This window comes from Phacochoerus africanus, chromosome 10, assembly GCF_016906955.1.
Source record: "Phacochoerus africanus isolate WHEZ1 chromosome 10, ROS_Pafr_v1, whole genome shotgun sequence".
Lineage (NCBI taxonomy): Eukaryota > Metazoa > Chordata > Mammalia > Artiodactyla > Suidae > Phacochoerus > Phacochoerus africanus.
In genome coordinates this window covers 101,197,727-101,215,944 of record NC_062553.1, presented here as the reverse complement: position 1 = coordinate 101,215,944, position 18,218 = coordinate 101,197,727, and the positions used below count along the sequence as shown (strand labels likewise).

Genomic DNA, 18,218 nt, shown 5'->3' with positions numbered 1-18,218 from the left:
AATAGAAATAAAAACAAAAATAAACCAGTGGTACCTAATCAAAATTACAAGTTTTTGCATAACAAAGGAAACCATAAAAAAAAAAAAAGGCAGCCTAAGGAATGGGAGAAAATAATAGCAAATGATGCAAATGACAATAGGTCTAATCTCCAAAATATACAAATAACTCATACAACTCAACAGCAAAAACAACAAACAATCCAACTGGAAAATGGGTAGAAGACCTGAATAGACATTTCTCTAAAGAAGACATAAGTATGGCCAACAGGCATATGAAAAAATGCTCAACATCACTAATTATCAGAGAACTGCAAATCAAAACTACAATGAAGTACATCACACCAGTCAGAATGGCCATCATGAATAAGTCCACAAATAACAAATGCTGGAGAGGTTGTGGAGAAAAGGGAAACTTCCTACAGTGTTGGTGGGACTATAAATAGGTACAACCTCTATGGAAAACAGTATGGAGGTAACTCAGAAAATAAAATATAGAACTAACATATGATCCAGCAATCCCACTCCTGGGCATATATCTGGATAAAGCTTTCATTGAAAAAGGATACATGCACCCCTACTTTCACTGCAGCACTATTTACAATAGCCAAGACATGGAAACAACCTAAATATCCATCAACAGATGAATGGATTCAGAAAATGTGGAACACGCACATAATGGAATACTACTCAGCCATAAAAAAATAAAATAATGCCATTTGTAGCAACATGGATGAAACCAAAGACTCTCATGCTAAAGTGAAGTGAGTCAGAAAGACAAATACCATATGACATCACTTGTATATGGAATCTAATATATGGCACAAATGAATCTATCTATAGTAAAGAAACAAAATCATGGACATGGAGAATAGACTTGTGGTTGCCAAGGGGGAGGGAGTGTGATGGACTGGTAATTTAGGTTACTGGACATAAACTATTGCATTTGGAGTGGATAAGCAATAAGATTCTGCTGTAGAGCATGGGGAACTATATCTAATCACTTGTGATGAATCGTAATGGAGGATAATGTGGGAAAAAGAATGTATATATGTATATGTATATCTGGGTCACTGTGTGGTGTAGCAGAAAATGAAAGAACATTGTAAATCAACTATAATTGAAAAATTAAAAAAAACCAAACAAACCACAAAGTCTTTCTCACGGAGGTTGCCAATTCACCAAGCTCTTTTCCTGGAATTTTTCCTTCTTCCTTCATCTAGGTCATATTTCTCTCTCTCTCTCTTTTTATTAGGGCCATACCCATGGCATATGGAGGTTCCCAGGCTAGGGGTCCAATCGGAGCTTCAGCTGCCTGGCTACAGCACAGCCACAACACCAGATCCGAGCCGTGTCTGCGACCTACACCACAGCTCACGGCACTGCCAGATCCTTAACCGACTGAGCGAAGCCAGGGATTAAACCCACAGTCTCATGGTTTCTAGTTAGATTCATTTCTGGTGCACCATGACAGGAACTCCTGTCTTTTCATTCTGTATAGCTTTTTTGTGTGGTCTCCCTTTTTGTAGGCTACAGAGTTGCTGCCTCCCTTCCTTCTGGTGTCTGCCCCCTGTGGATGAAGTTGATAGAGGGGCTTGTGGCCAGCTTCAAAATGGGGGGGCCTGATGCCTGCCCACTCAAGATGGAGCTGAGTCTTGTCCCTCTGGTGGCAGGGGCTTAGTCTCTGCATGTGATTAGAGGTGGGTAAGTGCCTAGGACTTTAGGAAGCCTGTTTGCTGATGGATGGGGCTATGTTTCCATCCTGTTTGTTGTTTGGTCTGGGGCTTCTTGGCCCTGGTGGGTGGGGCTAGATTTTTCAAAAATGGCAGCCTTCAAGGGAGCTCATGCCAATGAATACATTCCAGGACCTCTGGTTTCAATGTCCTGCCTGCACAGCAAGCCACAGCCATTTTCATCTTTCCCAACAATGGCATCCTGCGAAAGACCATCCCAACTTTATAAAGTATGGACAGAACTACAGGGAACATGGGAAACTGAACATAATTAACAGAGACAAGATTCCAGAGAAGGACTCAAGATCAACAAAATAGAATGGAAGCTACCAAAAAAGATATCCTATATCCAAGGACAAAGAAGAAGTCACATCAAGACAGTAGGAAGGGTGCTTTCATGATATACACAATCCCATAACTGCCAGGTGGGTGACCCACGGATGGGATGCTCTCCCACAGGAGTGAGAGTTTAGAGCTCCATGTCAGGTTCCCATGCCTGGGAGTCTGGCACTGGCAGGAAGAGCCCCTGGAGCATTTGGCATTGAAGGCCAATAGGCTTAAGTGCAGAAGCTCCACAGGACTGGGGGAAAGAGAGACTTCACTCTAGGAGGGCACATGCAGGGTTTCATGTGCACTGGGTCACAGGGCAAAGCAGAGACTTTATAAGAATCTGGATCAAGCCCACTGGCAGGTCTTGGAGGGTCTCCTGGGTGAGGGTGGGTGTGGCTCACTGTGGGGGCAGGACATTGGACAAAGAGGTCCCAGGAATAATCATCAGTGTGAGCTCCCTGGAGGCTGCCATTATGGAAAAATCTGGCCCTATCCATCAGGGCTGAGAAGCTCCAAGCCAGACAACAAACAGGGTGGGAACACAGCTCCACACATTGGCAAATAGGCTGCCTCTAATCACACCCAGAGACAAAGTCCCACCCACCAGAGGGATAAGAATCAGCTCCACCTACCAGTGGGCAGGCACCAGTCCCATCAGGAACCCTATAACAAGCCCCTGTATCAACTTCACCCACATGGGGGCAGACACCAGAATAAAGAGAGGCTACAACCCTCTAGCATGCATAAAGGAGACCACACAAAAGCTATACAAAGATAAAAGTAAGAGAAATATGAGTCGGATGAAGGAACAAGACAAAGCCCCAGAAGATCAGCTGAGTGAAGTGGAAATAGGAAATCTGTTTGAAAAAGACTTTAGAGTAATGCTAGTAAAGGTGATCCAAGATCTTAGAAAAAAAATGAGGAAAAGATCTATGAATGAGAAGAAACATTTAACGAAGGAATACAAGACTTAAAGATTTAACAAGCAGAGATGATGAACACACAATAGCAGAAATAAAAAATTCACTAGAAGGAACCAATAGCATAATACAGGAGGCAGAAGAACAAAAAAGAGAGGTGGAAGACAGACTGGTGGAAATCACTAATGTGGAACAGAATAAAGAAAAAGAATGAAAAGAACTTAGGACAGTCTAAGAAAACTGTGGGACAACTTTAAACACACCAACATTTTCCTACTAGGGGTGCCAGAAGGAAAAGAGAGAGATAAAGGGCCAGAGAAAATATTTGAAGAGATAATAGCTAAAAACTTCCCTAACATGGGAAAGGAATCACTCACTCAAATCCAGGAAGCACAGTGAATACCATATAGAATAAACCCAAGGAGGAACACACCAAGACACATATTAATCAAACTGACCAACATTAACGTCAAAGGGTGAATACTGAAAGCAGCTTGGGAAAAGCAGCAAATAACATACAAGGGAACCCTGATAAGGTTATCAGCTGATTTTTCAGCAGAAACTCTGCAGGCCAGAAGGCAGTGGTATAATATACTTAAAGTGATGAAAGGAAAAAACCTGCAACCAAGAACACTATCCAGCAAGGCTTTCATTCAGATTTGAAGGAGAAATCAAAACCTTTACAGACAAGCAAAAGCTAAGAGAATTTAGTATTACCAAACCAGCTTTACAACAAATACTAAAGGAACTTCTCTAGGCGGAAAGAAAGGGCCACAACTAGAAACAAGAAAATTACAAATAAGGAGGTTCACCAGTAAAGGCAAACAATAGTAACGGTAGGAAATCATCCATACACAAACATGCCACCAAAACCAGCAATTGTGAGAAGAGGATTGTACAAATGCAGGATCCTGGAAATGCATTTGCAATTAAGAGACCAGCAACTTAAAGCAATCTTGTGTGTATATATAGACTTCTATATCAAAACCTCATGGTTATCACAAACCAAAAAATCTACAATAGATTCACATACAAATAATAAAAGCAATTCAAACACAACACTAAAGATAGTCATCAAACCACAAGAAAAGAGAACAAAAGGGAAGAAAAAAGGCCAAGAGATAATAAAGGGCCAGAGAAAATCAACAAAAATAAATCTAAAACAATTTACAAAAGGGCAATAAGACTATACGTATCAATAATTACCTTTAAGTGTAAATGGACTAAATGCTCCAACCAAAAGACATAGACTGGCTGAATGGATACAAAAACAAGACCCATATATATGCTATATAAAGAAGATGTGATATATATGTGTGTGTGTATGTGTGTGTGTGTATTACTCAAGCCATAAAAAATAAAATAATGCCATTTGAAGCAACATGGATGGGACCTAGAGATTATACTAAGTTGAGTTAGTGAAAAACAAACAATGGAACATTACTCAAGCTTAAAAAATAAAATAACGCCATTTGCAGCAACATGGATGGGACCCAGAGATTATTATACTAAGTGAAGTTAGTGAAAAACTAACATCATATGATATCACTTATATGTAGAATCTAAATAAAAGATACAAATGAACTTATTGCAGAACAGAAACAGACTCATAGACTTTGTACACAAACTTATGGTTACCAAAGGAGATAGGTGGGGTTGGAGGAGGGATGAACTGGGGATTTGAGATTGGCACATGCACACTGTGGTATATTGAATGAATGGCCAGTGGGGACCTGCTGTACAGCACAGGGAACTCTACCCAACCAATATTCTGTAATAATCTACACGGGAAACGAATCTGAAAAAGAATGGATGTGTGTAATGTGTAACTGAGTCACTTGGTTGTATAGCAGAAATTTTCACAACTTGTAAATCAACTATACTTCAATAAAGTTTTTTAAAATGGGGGAAAAAAGAATCAGTTCTAACTGTTCTGAATTATTGGGATAGTTATCCATTTAAATAGAGACAAATTACAAGATGATTAAGTAGGTTAATTTAATTAAGCTAAAGGACATAATTCCTTAGATATAAGGATTTTTAAAAAAGTGATGCTCAGTCTAGGATCAAGAAGGTGGTAGAGTAGGATGTGGAGCTCACCTTCCCCCAAAAATACATCCAAAAAACCCTATCTACATGTAGAATGATGTGCACAGAATGTCTATTGAAAGCTGGCAGAAGACCTTGGACTTCCAAAAGAGGCAAGAAAACCTCCACATTACTTGGCAGAACAAAGGAAAAATGGAAAAGAGAGCGAGAGGGAAGAGAAACAAAGGAATCAGGATGGGACCAGCACTACTGAGAGGAAGCTGTCAAAGAAGAAAGGAATCTAGACACTAGAAGGACACCCAAAGGACTGAAAGATCAGCCGGGATGGAGGGGGAGCCTCAAAGTATCAAAAAAAAAAAAAAAAAACACAGAAGCATGTTTGAGGAGGGAAGTACCACCATCCCTGCACACCAGGGCCTGAGACACTTGGGCAGGTCTGGGTACTGAGAGGGAGGGTGCTCAGGTCCAGGAAGAGGACCAGGGTTTGCTATGCAGAAACAGCCTTAGGGACTAAGGAGCAATGCACCACAGTGAGGAAGTGTGGGAGGAGGCCTGGGCCACCCAGAGAGGCAAAGCACCATTGTGGTGGAGTGTGAGAGGAGGGAGAGGGGGCAGGGGCACCATAATAACTTCTTTCTCCACACATGTGTGGGATTCTCAGGACGCAAGGGGCCTCTTGTGTGGGCTACAGGGGTAGCTACAAACTGTCAGGGCCATCTCAGACTCCAGAGATGGGCACATGGCACATGGCCTACCACCACTGATGGTCCTATGAACAAGCACCACCTGCCAGTCACCCCAGAGGTCACCACCACAGAGTGCCCTGCAATTGAGCACTGCATGTTGCTCCCACCTCCCTGGGAAGGCATACGCCCTGTTGTCTCTGCCAAGGGCCCTGGACACCACCCCCACCTACCTGGAGGTCACTGCCACTGCCGAAGGCCCTGCAACCAGGCATAGCCTGCAACCCCCAACTCCCTCCATTGCCAAGGGCCCAGTGACCAGGCACCACCCTTGCCCTACCTGCCCTGAAGCATGGGCACGCCATGCACACCTGTATACCTCCTATTAAGGGGAAAATGGCCTGCATACACTGAAGACAGAGACAGCAAGCATCCAAACAAAAAGCAACCTTCGCACCAAAAAAATTGTAAACCCACAAACTACCCATGGACATATAAATAAACCATCAAAGACTACAACACACAATTGTTTCCTCTAAACTCAGAGTAAGAGAAATATAAACAAAACAAAAAAGCACAGGTACCATTCCAGGTTAAAAGAGGATAATTCACCTGAAGAAGTAAACAATGAAACAGACCTCTGTGATCTAAAAGACACTGAGTTAAAAAAGGAGGTAACTGAGAGAAAACAAACAAATGGGATCTAATCAAATTTATGAGCTACCCCACAACAAAAGAAACCATAAGAAAAACAAAAAGCCAACCCATGGAATGGGAAAAAAATAATTATGAATGATGCAAGCAACAACATATTCAAATTTAATTAACATATACATATACTTAATCTCCAAAATATACAAACAACTCATACAACCACCAAAAACCCCCCACAAACAAACAAACAAAAAAACCAATAAAAAAAATGGACAGAAGACCTAAATAGATATTTCTGCAAAGACAAAACAGTATGGAGGCTCCTAAAAAAACTAAATATAGAACTACAATATCATCCAGAAATCCCACTCTTGGGCATCTATCTGGACAAAAGTACAGAGTACAAAATTCAAAAAGATACATGCACCTGTATGTTCACAGCAGGAAAAAAAAAAAGAAAGAAAAAAACAAGAGCTATTTCTTTAGAAAGGTAAACAAAATTGACTAACTTCTAGCCAGACTAAGAAGAGAGAAAACCCAAATAAACAAAATAAGAAATGACAAAGGGGAAATCTCAATGGATACTGCAGAAGTCCAAAAAAAACAAAAACAAAAAAAGCATAAGAGAATACTACCAACAATTCTATCCCAACAAATCTGACAAGCTGGAAGAAATGAGTAAATTTCTAGAAATATACAGTCAATGAAAACTGAATCAAGAAATAGATCATTTGAACAGATCAATCACTAGAAATGAAATTGAACATATAATTTAAAAACTCCCTATAACAGTCTAGGACCAGATGACTTCACAGGCAAATTCTACCAGACATACAAAGAAGAACTTATATGGATCCTTCATAAATGCTTTCAAAAGACTGAAAAAGGAACACTCCCAAAGGCAGTCTATGAGGCCACCATCACCCTAATACCCAAATCAGAAAAAGTACAAAAAAGAAAATTACAGACCAATATCTTTGATGAATATAGATGCAAAAATTCTCAACAAAATCTTAGCAAACCAAATCCAACAACACATAGAAAAGATCATACACTACCACCACACAGGATTCCTCTCAAGATCCCAAGGATGGTTCAACATATGCAAATCAATGTCATACACCACATTAACAAAAGAAAAGTCAAAAACCACAGGATCATCTCAATGGACGCAGAAAAAGCATTTGACAAAATCCAAAATCCATTAATGATAAAAACCTATGCAGATGATATAATACTACATAGAGAAAACCCTAAGGACTCCACACTACTACTACTTGATCTGATCAACAAGTTCAGCAAAGTAGCACGATAAAAGACTAACATTCAAAATTCTCTGCATTTCAGTATACCAACAATGAAATATTAGAAAAGGAATATAAAAATACAATACCTTTTAAAATTGCAACAAAAAGAATAAATACCTAGGTACAAACCTGACCAAGGAGTTGAAAGACTTATATGCTGAGAATTATAAAACATTCATCAAGGAAATTAAAGAGGATTCAAAGAAATGGAAAGATAACACATGCTCCTGGATTGGAAGAATTAATACTGTTAAAATGGCCATACTACACAGAGTAATCTACAGTAATCTACAGATTTAATGCAATACCTATCAAATTATCTATGGCATTTTTCACAGGCCTAGAATAAATTATCCTAAAATTTATAATTATCCCAGAAATGTCAAAGTAATCCTAAGGAGAAAAAGCAAACAAACAAACAAAAACAAGCAAGAGGCATAATGTTCCCCAAATTCAGACAATATTACAAAGCTATAGTAATTAAGACAGTGTGGTACTGGCACAAAAGGTGACACATGGACCAATGAAACAGAATAAAGAGCTCAAAATAACTCAGACAACTATGGTCAATTAATCTTTGACAAAGGAGGCAAGAATGAAAAAGGAGAAAAAAGACAGTCTCTTCAACAAGTGATGCTGGCAAAACAGGACAGCTGCATATAAATCAATGAAACTAGAACTTACCCTCACACCATACACAGAAATAAACTCAAAATAGCTTAAAGACATAAATATAAGACACCATAAAACTCCTAGAAGAGAACACAGGCAAAACATTCCTTGGCATAAATCGCACAAATGTCTTCTTGGATCAGTCAATAGAAATAAAAGCAAAAATAAAGTGGTATCTAACCAAACTTACAAGCTTTTGCATAGCAAAGCAAAGCATAAAAATACAAACAAAACAGAAAAAAACCCCGAAAGGACAACCTATAAAATGGGAGTAGATGTTGCAAACGATGCAACTGACAAGGACTTAATCCCCAAAATACACAAACAACTCATATAACTCAACAACATAAGAACAAACAGCACAATCAAAAAATGAGAAGACTTAAGTAGGCATTTATCCAAACAAGACACACAAGTCAGAACGGCCATCGTGAATAAGTCTACAAATAACAAGTGCTGGAGAGGCTGTGGAGAAAAGGGTACCCTCCTTCACTGTTGGTGGGAATGTAAATTGGTAAAACCACTACGGAAAACAGTAGGGAGGGACCTCAGAAAACAAAACATAGAACTACCATATGATCCAGCATTCCACTCCTGGACATATATCCATACAAAACTTTCCTTGAAAAAGATACATGCACCCCTATGCTGATAGCAGCACTATTCACAATAACCAATACATGGAAACAACCTAAATGCCCATTGACAGATGAATGGATTAAGAAGATGTGGTACATATACACAATGTAATACTACTCGGCCATAAATAAGAATAAAATAATGCCATCTACAGCAACATGGATGGACCTAGGGGACCTCATATTAAGTAACTCAGAAAGAGAAAGACAAATAACATATGGTATCACTTATATCTGGAATCTAAAATATGGCACAAATGAACCTATCTACAGAAAAGAAACACACTAATGGACATGGAGAACAGACTTATGGTTGTCAAGGGGCAGGTGGAAGGAGTGGGATGGACTGGGAGTTTGGGGTTAGTAGATGCAAACTATAGCATCTGGAGTGGATAAGCAATGAGATGCTGCGGTATAGCAAGGGGAACTATATTTAATCACTAGTGATGGAACATGATGGAGGATAATGTGAGAAAAATAATGTAAATATATGTATGACTGGGTCACTTTGCTGTACAGCAGAAATTGACAAAACATTGTAAATTGACAATAACAAAAAATGGTTAATTGATAAAAAAAATCTTTGACAAAGGAGGCAAGAATATAGAATGGGGAAAAGACAGTCTCTTAACCAAATGGTACTAGGGAAACTGGAGAGCTACATATAAATCAATGAAACTAGAACACACTCTCACACCATGCACAAAAATAAACTCAAAATGGCTTAAAGGCTTAAACATAAGACAAGATTCCATAAAGCTCCTAGAAGAGAACATAGGCAACACATTCTCAGACATCAATCATACAAATGTTTTCTTAGGTCAGTCTCCCAAAGCAATATAAATAAAAAGAAAAATAAACCAATGGGACCTAATCAAATTTACAAGTTTTGCAGAGCAGAGGAAATCATAAATGTGGAATCTAAACTATGGCACAAATGAATCTATCTACAAAATGGAGATAGATTGACAGACATAGAGAATGCACTTGTGTTGCTGTAGGGGACGGGGGAGGGAGTGGGATGGAAGGGGAGTTTGGGGTTGGTAGATGCAAACTATTACATTTAGAATGGATAAACAATGAGGTCCTAGTGTATAGAACAAAGTATATCCATTCTCCTGGGATAGATCATGATTTAAAAAAATATTTTAAAACAGTTATAGACTGGGCTGGTCTGGAGTGGGATAGAGCTTTTAAGGAAAAATAAAAAATATGAATCCTTCATATTAAATAAAAACATACCATCAAGGATCAGAGACTTTGTCAAGGTGGAAGTGATGACTCAGATGAGTCTGACTCTTGTCCATTTTGTTTATACCATCATTCTCATTCAACATATTGTTCAGATTAATCTGCATTTTGTTATTAATCCTGTCCATATATCATCTTCATAATTTTGTCATCTCCATAAAAATCTTTCATTAATTGGTGTTGTTTCTATGTCAAATCTAAACTCTTGCTGATTCTCTGGCCCCCTTATAAGTAGACCTTATTTTTAACATTTAATCTTGCTTCCCACACTCAGTTTTATCACATACATATGTTTTTTATTTTTATCCTATATATGTAAGTTTTTTATTTGAACTGGAGAGGAGAGAGTATGTGTGTGAGATTTTATATAATTATTATATTGTTATATATATATAAAATCTCACACACATACTCTCTCCTCTCCAGTTCAAATAAAAAACTTATTGGAATTCCTGCTGTGGGGCAGTGAGTCAAGAATTTGACTGTAGCAGCATGGGTTGCTGTGGAGGTGCAGGTTCAATCTCTGGCTGGGTGCAGTGGGTTAAAGGATCCAGTATCATTACAGCTGTGGAATAGGATGTAGTTGCAGCTCAGATTCAATGTCTGGCCTGGGAAATTCCATATGCTGAGGATGCAACCATAAAAACAAACAAACAAAAAACACCCCCTCCAAAAAACAACCAAATATAAAACTTACTAATGGCTAGGCACAATTCTATTTTAGGTACTCAGTAAAATTATGTTGCAGATAAACTTTAGTTTGAGTCAGAGTTCCCACCTTAACGAAAACTTTAAAAGTTTTTTTAGACTATGAGGATGCTTTTATTTTAGATAGATTTCTGAGAATGTTTGATACCACTTTCAGCTATCAGTATGAATGTTATTACTATTACTGTTATTTTGCCTTGTAGGGCTGCACCTGCATCATATGGAAGTTCCCAGGCTAGGGGCTGAATCTGAGCTACAGCTGCCAGGCCACACAACCAGAGCAAGGCAAGATCTGAGCCATGTCCGCAACCTACACCACAGTTCATGGCAACGGGAGATCCTTAACCCACTGAGTGAGGCCAGGGATCAAACCCACATCCTGATGGATCCTAGTTGGGTTCATTACCCCTGAGCAATGACAGGAACTCCAGTATGAATATTATTTTAAAATTAAAAAAAAAAGTATGATAGGGAAAATGTTTGATTCCATCCACCAGTATTTATTGAAGTTTCAGAAAGTATCAAAATGATTATTCTCGTTCATTTTTAGTTATACTCCTGAGCATAAAAACATCTGATTTCTAATCAAGGTACTCCTCTTAAAAATCTTCCTTGCTTCTAGCTGCACATTATTTCTTATTTGGGTACATGAAGCTCTTTAATTCCGTTCCAAATTTAGCTCTCAGATCAACTATTTTACCACTCCCATGGCTAAAGGAGAGAAGGTCCATACAGGCAGTACCTTGCCCTGGAGAGCTCTCCTGCCTGTGGCTTAGGTCACAACTGCAGCTTGGATTTGCTCCCTGGCCAGGGAACTCCACATGTCACAGAGTGGCAAAAAAAAAAAAAAAAAAACAAAACTAATCACAACTAGACGATTCAAATGCTGTTATAAAAACCAATCTAGAAGTTATGGATAGCAGACTAAATGACAGAGGAGGAATAAGTGATCTAGAAGAGAGAATAATGCAAAGCATGCAATCAAAACAGCAGAAAGACAAATGAAAGAAAAAAAAAGAAAGAAAGCAACATACAAGTTCTACAAGATAATATAAAATATGCCCACCTGTATTTAGTAGGGATTCCAGAAAGAGAAAAGAGAGAAAAGGGGACCAAAATATATTTGAAGAAATTATGCCTGAAAACTTTCCAAAACAAAAGAATAAAACAGGTATCCAGAAAGAAGCAGCACAGAGGATCCCAAACAAGATGAACCCACACCAAGACACTTCATGATTAAAATGGCAAAAGTTAAAAATAAAGAGAGGATTCTAAAAGCAGCAAGAGAAAAACAGAGAGTCAGTTACAAGGGAACCCTTATAAGGCCATCAGCTGATTTCTATGCAGAAACCTTGAAGTCAGAAAGGAGTGGCAAGATATATTCAATGTCCTGAAAGGGAAAAATCTATAACCTACGAAAAGCAATCATTTAGAATAGAAGGAGATATAAACAATCTCTCAGCCACACAAAAACTAAAAGAATACAGCAATACTAACGCTATCCTAATGGAAAGATCTTCTCTAAATAGAAAAGATGCAAGAATCTACAGGAAAGGGAAGATCATAATAGGATAGGCAAATATATAAAAGGGTTGAAGATCATTTAAATAAGCCAATACAGAGATTAAAAAAAATAAAAATTTGTAAAAGTGATTATAATTACAACAAACTGTAAAATAATAAGTATAAAGATGTTAAATAGGGCATCAAAATCACAAAATGTGCGGAAGGGCAGTATAAAAATGTACATCTTGTCAAACATGTTTGAACCTGTATGACTATCAGTTTAAAGCAAGCAGACATAGATATGAGTAACTATACTTGAAAATAGGGTAACCACAAATCAAAAACATAAAACAGATTCACAAAAAAGAAAAAAAGAAAGGATCTCAAGCATACTATAAAGGAAAACCATCAAACCACAAAAGGAAAAACAAAACCAAGAATTGAACAAAGAAGTACTACAAAAACAACCAGAAAGCAAGTTTTAAAACGGCAGTAAGTGCATACCTATCAATAATTACTTTAAATGTCAAAGGACTAAAATGCTCCAATCAAAAGACAGAGTGGCATATTGGATTAAAAAACAAGAACCTACATTATGCTGCCTACAAGAAACTCACTTCAGTGTGAAATACACACACAGATTGAAAGTGAGGGGATGGAAAAAGATATTTCATGCAAAAGGAAATACCAAGAAAATGGTATTATCATATCAGACAATATAAACTTAAAAAAATTCATAAAGACAAAGGACAATATATAATGATAAAGGAATCAATACAAGAATAGGATATTATACTCATTAACATATATGCACCCAATAAATGAGCACCTAAATATATAAAAGTAACAGACATAAAGGGAGAAATTGACAGGAATACAATAATGGTAGGAGACTTTAACACTATATTGACATCAATGGACGGATCATCAATAAGGCAGCAGAGGTCCTAAAGGACACACAGACCAGCTGGACTTAATTGATAGTTTCAAGATACTACATTGGAAAAGAACCCAGAATACATAGTCTTCTCAAGGACACATACAACACGCTCTAAGACTGATCACATACTAGGTCACAAAACAAGCCTCAACAAATTTAACAGAATAGAAATTATTTTGGGCATCTTTTCTAACCACAACAGTATTAAAGTAGAAATTAACTGCAAAAGAAGAACGGGAAAAGAATGAACACATGGAGACTAAACAATTTGCTATTAAAAACAATGGGTCAATGATGGAATTAGCAGAGGCAAACTGGTATTTTGTAAATGCGATGGACAAACAACAGGGTCCTACTGTATAGCACAGGGAAGTTTATTAAATATTCTGTGACAAACTGTAACGGAAAAGAATAAGAATACACACACGCACAAACATATTAAGTGAATCACTTTGCTCTATAGAAGAAACACAAAAATGTAAATCAATTATTCTTTAATAAAACATACTATAAAAATAAAATACATAAATAAAAGTTAAAGAAACTTTTTTCAAAAGTTTAAAATAATTAAAATGACTGAAATATAATATTGGAGAGAATATAAAACAATGAGCTCTTTCATATATAGAAACTGATACAACCACTTTGAAAGTGCAAATTGAAGTTGAAAATATGCTATGACATAGAAACTTTACTCCAACTTTTATACTCCAGAAATGGATACATTTTTGCTCTAAAAGACATGTAAGAGGAATGTTTATAAACAATATTTTTCTTTTTTCTTTTTAGGGCAGCATCTGCGGCATATGGAGGTTCCCAGATAGGGGGCGAATCAGAGCTATAGCTGCTGGCCTACACCACAGCCACAGCAATACCAGATCTGAGCAGTGTCTGCAACCTACACCATAGCTCATGTCAATGCCAGAGCCTTAACCCACTAAATGAGGTCAGGAATGGAGCCCACAACCTCATGGTTCCTAGTCAGATTCATTTCCACTGTGCCACGATGGGAACTCCAACAATATTTTTCTTAATAGATAGATGAGAATGGAAACAACCCAAGTGTCCATTAATAAAAATCAATAAATTATGACATTCTCATGCAATGGAATCATATATAGAAAAGATTATGAACAACTAATGCTCCAACATAATGAGCTTCAAATAAAAATAATGCTTAAGACTGGGGAATGGAAAAAGGGTGGTGATTAAGATGGACACAATGGAGAGTTTTGGGCTGCTGGAAGAGTTCTATTTCTTGAGTTGGGAGGTGTTTCCTGGGTATACTTATTTTTCTGTGGCTTATCAAGCTATGCACATATAATTTCTGCATTTTTATATGTGTGTTATGCCTAAATTACCATTTTCTTAATGAAAAGTATATATGCATAACAACATTCATTGCGGCATTGTCTATAATGTCACTGGATTCATCAGTTATGGTATCAGTTAAATAAATTGGGGTATATTGAGAAAAAAAAAAAAAAGAAACCATAACCTTACAAAAATCTATGGGATGCAGCAAAAGCTGTACTTGGGAAGTTCATAGTGATACAGGCTTTCCTCAAGAAACAAGAAAAATCTTAAACCACCACGCCTACCACCTAAAATAATAATTAAAAAAAGAACAACAACAGAAAAACCCCCAAAATTAGCAGTAGGCTTGGATTGCTGCAGAGGCATAGGTTTGACCTGCAGCCTGGCACAGTGGGTTAAAGGATCCAGTGTTGCCGAAGCTGTAGCATAGGTTGGAGCTGTGGCTCAGATTCAATTCCTGGCTGGGAACTTCCATATGCTACCCGGGTGGACATAAACAAAACAAAAAGCAAAAAAAAAAAAAAAACAAAACCAACCAACCAAAAAACACCCCATAATATAGATCAATGGAACAGAAACAGAGACCCCAGAATTAAACCCATATGTATGGTCACTTAATTTATGAAAAAGGAGGCAAGAATGTTCAGTGGAGAAAAGACAATCTCTTCAACAGGTTGTGTTGGGAAAGCTGGACAGGTAAATGTAAATCAGTGAAATTAGAGCACTGCTTCATACCATATGCAAAAATCAACTCAAAGTGGTTTAAAGGATTAAATATATAAGATATGACCTCATAAAACTCCTAGAAGAGAACATATGCAAAACATTCTCTGACATAAATCACAGCAATATTTTCTTAGACCATCCTACCAAGGCAAAAGAAATAAAAGAAAAAAATAGGCCAACTGAGACCTAATCAAACTTAAAACCTTTTGCACAGCAAAGGAAATCATAAACAAAATGAAAAGACAACCCACAACACAGGAGAAAATATCTGCCAACAATGTTACTAACAATGGGTTAAAAATGTTCAAGCAGCTCATATAACTCAATATTAGAAAACAAATAACCCACCTAAAAAATGGTGGGCACAAGACCTGAACAGATATTTTTCCAAAGAAGACATTTAGATGGCCAACAGGCACATATAAAGATGCTCTTCAATGCTAATTATTGGAGAAATGCAAATGAAAACTACAGTGAGGTAGCACCTCACACATCAGAATAACCATCTTTAAAAAGTCTATAAATAACAGGGAGTTCCCGTCTGGCACAGTGGTTAATGGATCTGACTAGGAACCATGAGGTTGCAGGTTCGATCCCCGGCCTTGCTCAGTGGGTTAAGGATCCGGTGTTGCCGTGAGCTGTGGTGTAGGTTGCAGACACAGCTTGGATTCTGCGTTGCTGTGGTGGCATAGGCCAGTGGCTACAGCTCCGATTAGACCCCTAGCCTGGGAACCTCCATATGCCGCAGGAGCGGCCCTAGAAAAGGCAAAAAGACAAAAAATAAAATAAAATAAAATAAAAAGTATATAAATAACAAATGCTGAAGAGGGTGTGGAGAAAAGGGAACCCTCCTATATTGTTTGTGGGACTGTAAATTGGTGCAGCCATTATGGAAAACTGTATGGAGGTTCCTTAAAAAAGGTAAAAACAGAGTTGCCATGTGATCCAGCAATCTTACTCCTGGGCCTATATCTGGAGAAAACTAATTTAAAAAGATACATGCCCCTCAATATTATAGCCAAGTTTTTGCCCATCAATAGATAAATGGATAAAGAAGATGTGGTATGTGTACACACACACACAATGGAATATTAGCCACAAAAAAGAATGAAATACTGTCATTTGCAGCAACATGGTTGGACCTAGAGAATATTAGTGAGGTAAGTCAGACAAAGACAAATATTTTAAGATACCATCTGTATATGGAATCTAAAAAATAATAGAAATATATCTATATACAAACAGAAACAGACTCAGAGACATGGGGGAAAGGGGGAGGGATAAATTAGAGGTATGAGATTAACATACACAAAATAGCTACAGAAGAGAGATAAACAACAAGAACCTACTGAAGAGCACAGTGAACTACACTCAGTATCTTATAATAACCTATAATGGGAAGTAATCTGAAAAAAAATACATAGAACAATTCCTTTGCTATATACTTGAAACTAACAAAATACTGTAAATCAACCATGCTTCTATAGGAAAATACTAGAAAAAAAAATTGTGCCACTCCCCGCACTCCTGGCCACAATGAATTTTTACATTATTTCTACTCTATGTAGAATGGGCTGAATGTCCCCCACTTCTGTTGCTCCCCCATCCACCCCCCTGCCACTACCAGTTTTTATGTTGAATTCTAATCTCCAATGTGATGATATTATGAAGTGGGGCCTTTGGGAGGTCATCATGTCATGTGAATGCCTTAGGAGTGGGAGTAGGGCTCTTATATAAAGATCTCAGAGTTCCCTTGGCCTTTCTACCAAAGGACACAGGGAGATGGACCTCTACAAACCAGGAAGTAGGACATCACCAGACACCAAATCTGTCAGTGCCTTCATATTGGTCTTCAGAGCCTCCAGAACTATGATAAATAAATGTTTCTTTGCTTTAGCTACCCTGTCTATGGTTATTTTTGTTAGAGCAGGCAGAATGGACTAAGACATCATGTCTGCCCTTCTGAACTCCGTGCCTTTATATATACAATTCTAATTTTCTCAGTCTGTTTTTCTACTTCCCCACCCTGTCTTGTTTTGTCTTTTGCCTGGAAGCTCCAATTCATTGTTCAAAACCCTGTTTAAATGTTACCTGCAAAGAGACATCTTTAGGGGCTTTTTAAAGGCAAAGTTAATTGCTACCCATCTGTTGTACGACTGCTTTCCCAAATGCGTAAGTCACAGGACATCAGGAATACTGTCTTACTAATCTTTGTATTCTCAACACTGAGATCAGACTAGGAAGGAGTTTAATGAATGCTCAATGAATGGAAAAATATCTTTTTTTGGGGGGGGGGGGCAAACTTGTGGCATATGGAGGTTCCCATGCTAGAAGAATATCCTGATGGCCTGTTAGAAACAAAGTTGTCTTCCCAATTAAATACAGCCAATTATAATTTTCCTGTAGTCAAAAATGATAGATAGTGAGCATCGCTGAGGTTACTCTGACATTTTCAAGGCCCGAGTAAGTGCTTTTTGGATTAAGTATCCATATGATCTATAACTGCTTAGAAAATGACTTTCAAAATATCTTTCTGTAATCCTTGAAGCATATCCAAATTTCTACATTTTTCTCTAGAGAGAACTAAACATTTAGAAAGCAATTTATAAAGCAGAGGCAACTTACTTTATTTCGATCTTGTACAACCAGTATTTTTTTAGTATTTTCATCGAATACAGCTCCTGTAAGGGGAAAAAAAAGATAATTAAGAATCATGAATTTCATTCACCTTAGACTCCTCCTACACTATTATCATTGGTCATCAAAATCCTACCCATCCTCGAAGGC

The 18,218-nt window shown here is 37.7% G+C and overlaps 1 protein-coding gene across 6 annotated transcripts in view; it reads right to left on the bottom strand.

Annotated features, from left to right (window-relative positions):
- Nucleotides 1-18,218, bottom strand: part of NUDT6 (nudix hydrolase 6) — a 50,253-nt gene that overhangs the window by 21,866 nt on the left and 10,169 nt on the right. For all 6 annotated transcript variants that reach the window (XR_007137478.1, XM_047798609.1, XM_047798610.1 and 3 more), the window contains one exon: nt 18,057-18,112. Coding sequence is in view for 4 of the 6 variants with exons in the window: in XM_047798609.1 (XP_047654565.1) it covers nt 18,057-18,112 (56 nt within the window). In the remaining 2 variants the exon portion in view is untranslated. The remainder of the gene's footprint in view (nt 1-18,056; nt 18,113-18,218) is intronic.